Source organism: Poeciliopsis prolifica, unplaced genomic scaffold (assembly GCF_027474105.1).
Source record: "Poeciliopsis prolifica strain line A6 unplaced genomic scaffold, Auburn_PproV2 SCAFFOLD001, whole genome shotgun sequence".
NCBI classification, from domain to species: domain Eukaryota; kingdom Metazoa; phylum Chordata; class Actinopteri; order Cyprinodontiformes; family Poeciliidae; genus Poeciliopsis; species Poeciliopsis prolifica.
This window is the reverse complement of record NW_026562376.1, coordinates 6,352,013-6,360,747: the sequence shown is the minus strand read 5'-3', so window position 1 is coordinate 6,360,747 and position 8,735 is coordinate 6,352,013. Positions and strand designations below refer to the sequence as shown.

The window sequence follows — 8,735 nt, the reverse complement described above, 5'->3', positions numbered from 1 at the left end:
CGTATATGCAGTTTGTTGAAACAAGCACTGAAGTGCTTAAGCTCTGGCCACACCCGGTTTACATATTTGCTCCTGCTCAGACAGGAACACAATGAGCTGTTTAGTGCTGCACCCATATTTAGTCTGTTTTTTCCCTGCAGGTAATTTTCTTTCCATGAGGACAGAAAGGCACCTTAATTCTGCTGAAGATCTGTCCGGTGTTTTGTTTCACTGTTTGATCCATTCATTTGAAATGATGACAGTATTTCAATAACAAAGTCTTTGTCTCTTTACTTTCTTCTTTAGGCAATAAAAGAAAATAAATATTTACAAAAATCAACCAAAATTTTCTTTTAGTGTTTCTGATCTTTGCAATGTCACAAAACTGAAGAACATGAAAAGCTCAATCTGTGATAATTAACATAAATTGGCATTTTGATTAATATATAGCAAAAGAAAAAAAAAACGGCTGCAAGAAGCCGAAATACATAGTAATGAATTTTACATCCAAGCAGGAATTAAATGTCCTCAGTGACCAGGCAGTAGAAGTCGGAACGTGCTTCATAGCTGCGAGATCCCAGGTCAGAGACGTCGATATCAGAGGCTTTTGCTTGAGCTTCCTCGACCGGAGCAGCAGGAAGGACAGGAGCTTTACAGGCCAGAGCCCTGTGCATCGGGAGACGAAGTCCTGCAGCAAATCACAAATTACAACGTGAAAGCCGTGTAAAAACATCCACATGCCTCGCCTGGTTTCAAATAAAACTGGGTCTTGTTAGCAAGTAGTCGACTTAACTTTTTAAACTATTTAGCTACTTCTAATATCTCATATTTCTCCCCACATTTCTTTAAATGTTGTTCTTTTGCCACTATCAGTTTACATAATTCAGTGTGTTTGTGCTGCACTTGTGCATATCAGCTAAATACACATCATATTCACTGTGCATTCCTATTGGCGATATATATTTTTTTCTTTCGATGTGCATTTTTCTAAACGTTTTCTGTCAGGACAATTTGACATTCCTCTTTCACAAGCTTTCCACTGATGGCTCTCTTGTTGGGACCACATTGGCTGTCAATCATGTGCTACAAGTTCTTAAAGTTGCAGGACTACCTGAAAAAGCAGAGTTAATAGTTAAAAAAATAATAATAATAGTTGTGAAATTATTTGTTTTTTAAATTAAATATTCAACATTTTAAAACATGTGGAAACACTTATTTCTTCAGTGCTGAAAATGACATTACATTCATTTTAGGCATGTCTTACAAAGCTAGAAATGGTGCTATGTAATTTAAATTTTTAGCTACAAAGCTGAGAGGGTGTGTGCTGCACCTCCAACACTGGAACATTATAGTTATAATTACAGAGCTTAACTTGCACCAGAATGACCTAAAGTATATGACAAATCATTGATCATTTCATCATCAAGATAGATGATAATTCCACTTGCTTGAGTTTGCTTAATCAAGCTAAACTAGCTAATCCTATAACATACTTGAAATCACTGAGATTTGTGCACAAGTTGAAATTATTCATTAGTCTCTTGTTAATCTTTGAGAATAAAACGCCAAAAATCTAGCACAGTTTGAACAGACGAAGATCAGCATCAGTTTAAATGAAGGCTTCAGGGTTTTCCCTTTCTGGCACCAATATGTACTATTGCAAAGTGCAGATGTGCATTCTGCATTAAAAAGATTTTTGGGTTTAATTTCAGAGGAATATTTAATATGTAGCAGTCAAAATAACCTAAAATGTTGTTGCACAAAAACTTATTTTGTGTTAGATTTCAAAAATCTAACACAAAAACCTCCATGGGAAGTTTGTTTTATATTTCTGAGTTACTTACTCAGATGGAAAAGCGTGTGAATCACTCAAATATACAAGTGCCACTTATACAATGAGTACTGGTTTTACCCAAATCTCCAGCAGGGTCGGTGTCCAAGCGGCAGTCCAAGTAGTCGGGGTCAAGGGTCAGCATGGGGTCCTTATCATCCTGCAGTACAGTCTGGGGGTCGCCTGCAGAATCCTTGTGGAAAATGACTCTGCGAGGCATTGCTAATGCTAGCTCCTTCCAGAATGCTGACGAAGGAGTCTGACAAAAAAAAATATCCACAAATAAACAAATACATTATAATGAGAAGAGAATAAAAATAGAAAAGTCATTTTTTGCCCCACAATGGGGAAATTTCTGACCTTGTAACATCAAAGTTAGTAAGCTATCTGCAATATAAAAAAAAGATTTTGGAAGAAAATATTTTTTTTGCGTCTGAGCAGGATGGTGGACTGGCTTATATCAAAACATATCCATATTTCAGAATGTCCCAGTCAATTTACAGTCCAATGGAAAGTCTGTAGCAAGACATGAAATGTTTAGTTCAAAGGTACTCTACTTTGTCTTGCAAAGAAGAATGAGTGAAATTTTACATTTCTAGATGTGCATCCCCCAAAAGTCCTGCAGCTGTGACTGCAGAGAGGACTTCTTCTAAAAAAACATTAAAAGCATATCATACTAGAAAAAATATGCATATTTTGTTCTTTCACTCTACAATTGTCTGTCCGTCCCATAAATTCCTCCCCCGCGAAAACAAATAAATAAATTGAGATTAGAATTTATAAAGTAACAAACTGAAAAAAATCATTTTAAAATACTGATTTCTGCTGTCTTTGTGTTGCTGCTTTTAAATAAATAAAGCTGCCAATACTGGGCTCAGCAACCCAGAAAACAAAGTTAGAACAAACTGACTCCTTTAATTTCCTTCAGCATATGTTTCCACTTTTTGGAAATTATGTTTTCTTTTACATCTAGGCTCTAATTAAATTGAAAGATTTAGCCCCCAAAATAAGCCACACAAAGGGAAGCATTTGGAACTGGTTTGATCATTTCTCCAACGCTCTGCTTTTTTAAGAGCGCGTGACATACTTAAAGAAACCAATCACAATCAAGCAACATTTAAACCTAAAGTTCAACAGTTAAATCAGACAAACCCACTTTTATGGAGTCAGGCTAAACAGCAACTAATTTAAAGTACCTCAATGCAAAGCAAAGACTTAGTTAATCTCTAAAACTGCGAGTCTTACCAGACAAACTAATCACTTCTTTGTAGCTTGTTTTGTTACAACAATGCTTATGTTTCTGAATCAGTTTTGACTTAATAATAGGGCAGTTTTCATGAGTTGTTGTCTTTAGAAACAACTTTATGGACATTGCAGCTCTTATGGAGGTTTAAAATCCCAACGCAGAAGCCTTCTCTTAAATCTTACCACAGAGTTGTGCCTCCAGGTGAGCAAGGTGAGGCGGTGCTCGTTCTCACTGAGCAGCTGCTTCATCTCAGGACTCATGCGTTTGAACTGACCGTCCAACGTGATCAGGATGGGCTGCTGACATAACTCCAGCAAGTGCAGGAGGCCCTGTCTGAAAAAACACACAGACTCAAAGCATATGTGCTCTGATGAGGTAAAAATAAGCCTGTTTAAAGCTTACTGTACATCCTTGTATACAGCTCCTTTGTGGTGCAAATTTAAAAAAAACTAGTATGCAGAAGCTTAAGGTTGCTTATAATGACTCTTTGAGAATTTTGATCAAGAAACCCAGGTTCAGCAGTGCAAGTCAAATGTTCTGTAACGCACATGTCAGAACATTTCAGGCCCTTTTGAGAAATCTGATATACAAGTTTATGTGTCGTTTGGGTAACTCACCGAACAATCTTCTTGTAATGTTCTCACAGCCTTCTGTTAGTGTGCTAAGATACCAGTCGGCTCTTTGGAAACATTGGTATTCAAGTCTTCTATAAGATTTATATTTATATTTTTTATGACTACTTATTGTATTTTATTTTTCATTTTCTCTTGTTTTTTTATGTTGTGTTGTGTATCTTGTGGACCATGAGTCTGTTGAATAAAGTAAATTCAATTGAATTCAATTCACAGACTCAACACTGACCTCTTGTGGGGCATTTACATAATTGCAAAACACTTTCACTACCTTTTATTGCTCCTTTATGACAAAATAGATTTGTGTTGTTTGAGACTGACCTGATATTATTTGTGCACCAGTCCTGCTCAAGATAAGCGTTAGAGAGAAGCACTATGAGGCGGCGCGAGCGGCTTATGTTCATTAGGAACTCTGCTGAAGGCTCTGTTTAAGAAAGAAGACCGATTTCTAATTATTACACTACATTTATGAGTTTATGAAAGCCAGTATGTTTACATAAAACAAGCATTAGTAACATATTGATCATATTTGTCCTAACTAGTCTTTTGTTACCAGTGTTAGGCAGGATATCGTTGTCACTGAGGTGCACCTTGTACCCATTTTTATTCTCCAGATGAGGTTTGAGGATAAAGTTGATGAACTTCCTGTCATAATCATTGTTGACATAAGAGATATAGGCGTCATATAATTTTCCATCTGCGGATGCAAACACACAGACAGAAAGCAGAAGTTAAGACTGATGCTTCTGCACGAGAACCACCTCGCATCGCTTCGACTAGTCTCACCATTCAGTTCATAATCTCCATAGGAGTTCTTGTACCAGAGCTTGAAATTCAGGTGGCACCTGGAGTAAACCACAGCTGCTATTCCCAGCAGGAGGAGGAGGATGATGGCTGCGATCACTGCAGCTGTGTGGCTGGGATTGTCTGGGAACACACACACATTGTAATGAGACGAGACAATCTATTTAGTTATATCTAGACGACAGCTGGGCATTTCACAATGCTATATTATCAGGTTGTATATTTATTAAGATTAGTAAATGACAAATATCAGCTGATGGACAAATTACACCAAATAAACAAAAAAGGAGATAAATTTCATGTGGAGTGATTTAAATTCTACTGTTTATTTTAGCTTACAGCTAATGGCAATTATATTTAAGTTTCTGAGAAAATTTGAATATTTCAGAATAATTCATTTTATGCAGAAATTTCTACACTACATACTAGATGAACCCTATCAAGTACAGGGCTAACATGGTCTGTGCTTTTTTATTTTTGGTGGTCTGAGCAGGAGTCAGATCTTGCTGCAAAATGAAATCAGCATCTCCATAATGTTTTTCAGCAGATGGAAACTTCCTGGTGGACAGCTTGGATTCTGCTTATCTGCACCATTCCTCCCGACTCTAAGACCTTCCTTTTCAAATGAATACAAAATTTACTTTGACCTGAAAATAGGAGTTTGGATCCCTTTGCAACAGCCCAGCCCATTTTCTCAATGAGCCAGGAGTGGCGTAATAAGGAATGTGTCAGTTGTAGTTCACATTGTGAACACACCTGATGGCTGTGCCTCCTGCAGTGTCGACTCCCACTGCAGTCAATACCTCGAGAATCTGCCCAAAAACTCCTTTATGGACTTTGTTTCATAATAATGAGGCTGAAGAGTCTTGACTCCATCTAGGGTGCGGCCCTGTTTCTGCCATACCTTTTCTTTCCTTTCAACTTTCCATTAACATGTTTGGATACAGCAAAACCTGCTTATTTAGCTGTATTCTTTAGTGGCTTACCCCTCCTGTGAGAGGGAAAGTCTCCACAAGAGGTGAGTTTCTGCAGGATAAGACTGTGTGGGCTGCACATACGTAATACTGAAGGGGCAGCGTTGAGCATTTTCAAGGCACATTGTGCTGCAAAAATACTATCAATGACGTGAAACAAATTTAACACCTTGAAATTGGGACTCTGTCTACTTAAAAACCCCTGCTCTGTTTGAAACTCCATCGTCAGGAAGTCGTCACAACAGCGCTCCCCTGTAAACTAAGACTTTTTTCAGCATTTCAGTGAAAGTAGCTCATGTAATGAGCTCAGCTGATGCACAGTTCCACCTGGTGTTTGCTACTGGCTGCTGGATAATCTGAAGGAGCTGAAAGGGGGAGTGTCAGGGGAGGGACGCTCTGCGAGGAGCACCTCTCATTTTCCTGGAGTCATTTCTAAAATAATAAGGTATGTAAATTATGCAGGAAAAAAATCTAATGAGGAAAGGTCTGTATGCAAAAAAACAAACAAGTTTAATTCTCTAAAAATCCTTCAGAGCAGAAAAGCCCAAAATGTTTCGCAACTTGTCTTACTTGAATTTTGCAGGCTGAAGTCAGCAGAAATGTTCCTCACAGTGCAGCTGTAAAGCCCAAAATCCTCTGCCTCTCTCAGGGTGAACTCCAAGAGATTGCTGACAACCAGCTGGCCTGCATCAGGGGACCTGATAAATAAGAGAAAAGATATTCTTACCTTCCTCTGCAAATATCAGGCACAAAGTGAACTGAAATTAACCAAACAGCTTAAAAAAAGATGCTTGAAAAGACCATGATGTTGTGTTGTGCAGGTAGAGAGTGTGGTTGGTGAGTGGCTGGCCATCTTTGCTCCAGTGTAGTGTGGTTTCACACTGCTCCTCTGATGGGTCCCAGTAGAGCAGAGCAGTGCAGTTCAGTGTCACAACAGAGCCCACACTCCTCCAGAGTTTGGTTGGGTCGCCGTTTGGTTTAAAATCTGGAGCTTTAACACACCGAGACTCTGCAAAGACACACCACAGGTATCAGTGTTCAGTGAGAACTGCCCACAGTAAATGCTTGATGTAAAGGCAGTCACTGGATGGTAAATATGAGCTTTATGCTCACCCTTTACTACGAGGCGCACAGTGAATGACGGGGTACTGTTTCCTTGCTGAGCGCAAGTGTAGTTTCCTTGGTCCTCTAAACAGATGCTGGAGAACTTCAGGAAGGCATTCCCTTCCTGATTCTGGAGCGGCTGACAGTCCTTCTGCCAGGTCCATAGGGAACGGGGGAGACTTTGAGGCTGAAGTGTCTGCAGAGGACACTGCAGTACATATGAAGGCCCTAAATAAGCCACATGCTCCTTAAACCTGCTCTCATCCACACAGGTCTGACCTACAAAAAGAAACAGAGTTACACACTTCTAAAAAAGATCAAGTCTCTAGATTATAAAGACTTTATTATTTTGACCATGACTGCTGAACAATTAAACAACTATTTTTTAACTTTTAGATCAAAGTAAATCTTATCAACAATTTAATGTTCAACATAAAAAAATCAGTTTTGATAAAATGCAAATTAATGGATTTGGATTCATGATGAAATAACACTCTTGAAAGTTAATGATCAAGTGTCTCTGTTTGTTTCAATAGACCTTTGAGTGAGTGATATTTGTTTTCCCCAACTCTCCCTCTGGACAATTAAAACAAAAGCGGTTTTGAGAGATTAACAACTCTCATTTTGGCCTTCATGTGATAGTCAATGGCTAACACATGCACCACCAGGTGGAGGGGTCGCTCTTAGACCTAACAACCTCAAAGTACTGTAATAAAATGTCTAGTATGTTAGTGGCGTTATCATGCTGAGGGTCTATTTTATTTTCTATAGCACTGGTGCATTCAGTTCTTCAACTTTGTCTGAAACCAGCTGCTAAATCTCCTGTAGGGACCGTCATCCCAAACAAGGCAAGCATTAAACTAAAGGGATGTTCTTCCCAAAGCTTGAACACCTAAGAAAATGTGTGAACTGTGCTTGATTTGAGCTTGGTATGTATATTTTATTGACTTTGTGTGATTTTGAGTTAATTACCCTTAAAACTCAAATTATAGTGTAACCAAATCTGGTTTTCTGATTATTTTAAAAGCATCAGATTTATTGGGAATTTAGGGTTATGATGAATGTATTGTGACTTTAAAATAAATAACTAACCTTCCCTGATAAAAATACCCTGTCTGGTTCTTTCACTATGTCCAAATGTCACTAGATCATCCGGGTTCAAAGTCCAGATTTAACCCTGTTGCCAGGCAACAAACATGTGACTCCGAGACAAATATGACCACATATTTGTCCACATGTACACTGACCCTGCACTACAAGCATCACGTAAATCTGATACATAGGTTATCATTAATAATCAATTGAAGAAAGATGATTAAAGATTTACTAAAGTGAACACTTTTGTCCATCCTTACCGATGACGATGGCCTTGTTCGATATCCCGCAGACTATTAATAAAGCAGCTAAAAGCAGAGCCATGAGCCAAACTTTCCCCGTCCTCCTCCCTCAGGCCGGACGGTAGGCCTCCTCCGAGGCTTTCTTTGCGAACGTCGCTCCCAACAACAGTCAAAAATGTTACTTTATCGCCATTTAGTTTGTCAAGTGGCTGCGCAGACCTGAGCTTGTTGTTTCATCAGTACCTGGAAGAACCTGAAGCGCCACTCGTGATTGGTTAGCTCCGGACCACGTGACGCGCGCGCCTCTTACCTGTGGCCGCAATGCAAATAACCTGCAGAACAGCAGAAACTCACAGAACTGCCTCTTCTGCTTCCAGTGGCTAAAACTGTGATGACCGAGCTCTCAGATTGACATTTGAACGGCGCGCAGGTGTATTTCCGGTTTCACCTCAGCACACCTGCTGGTTGGACTGTCCGCAAAACTATTACCACTGTCAGTAACGTTAATGACATTTTTATTTGATCCTTTCAGAAAGTTAAAAAGGATTCACCTGATTTCTTTTGGGCCTTCCGGTAATTTAGGGCACGTGACGCGCCCTAAATGAAAAAAAAAAAAATTATTTCATTTTTATTCAAATTATTTACCAAACCTTTTATTTGCAGATATTTATATACAGCTCAAGACCTCTAATACTTTACCCAGGAGAAAGTCACAGGATATTAAAAATACATCACACATGAGGGGGTGATTTAAGCCTCCATGGACAAGAGGCAGGCAACCTGTCTAAGATGTACAACATGGCAACACAGAAAATAAATTACCACACA

At 39.0% G+C, this 8,735-nt stretch overlaps 1 protein-coding gene across 1 annotated transcript; it reads right to left on the bottom strand.

The window, feature by feature from the left end:
- Window positions 1-250: 250 nt before the first annotated feature.
- sigirr (single immunoglobulin and toll-interleukin 1 receptor (TIR) domain) lies at window positions 251-8,240 on the bottom strand. Its single transcript, XM_055047037.1, has 10 exons — window positions 7,926-8,240; window positions 6,580-6,849; window positions 6,268-6,475; window positions 6,037-6,164; window positions 4,475-4,615; window positions 4,242-4,385; window positions 4,010-4,112; window positions 3,239-3,389; window positions 1,892-2,069; window positions 251-667 (listed from the first exon to the last, which is right to left on the bottom strand). Exons 1-10 carry the CDS (start codon window positions 7,987-7,989, stop codon window positions 498-500), a joined length of 1,557 nt encoding a protein of 518 aa, XP_054903012.1. The 5' UTR covers window positions 7,990-8,240; the 3' UTR covers window positions 251-497.
- Between the last annotated feature and the right edge of the window lie 495 nt (window positions 8,241-8,735).

Excerpts from the sequence above, each read along its gene's own strand:
- sigirr (XM_055047037.1), bottom strand. The coding sequence starts at position 7,989 with ATGGCTCTGCTTTTAGCTGCTTTATTAATAGTCTGCGGGATATCGAAC. Across the intron at positions 6,165-6,267 it reads CTGCACAACACAACATCATG|GTCCCCTGATGCAGGCCAGC; the intron begins GTCTTTTCAAGC and ends CTTATTTATCAG. Across the intron at positions 4,386-4,474 it reads TGGAGATTATGAACTGAATG|ATGGAAAATTATATGACGCC; the intron begins GTGAGACTAGTC and ends TTGCATCCGCAG.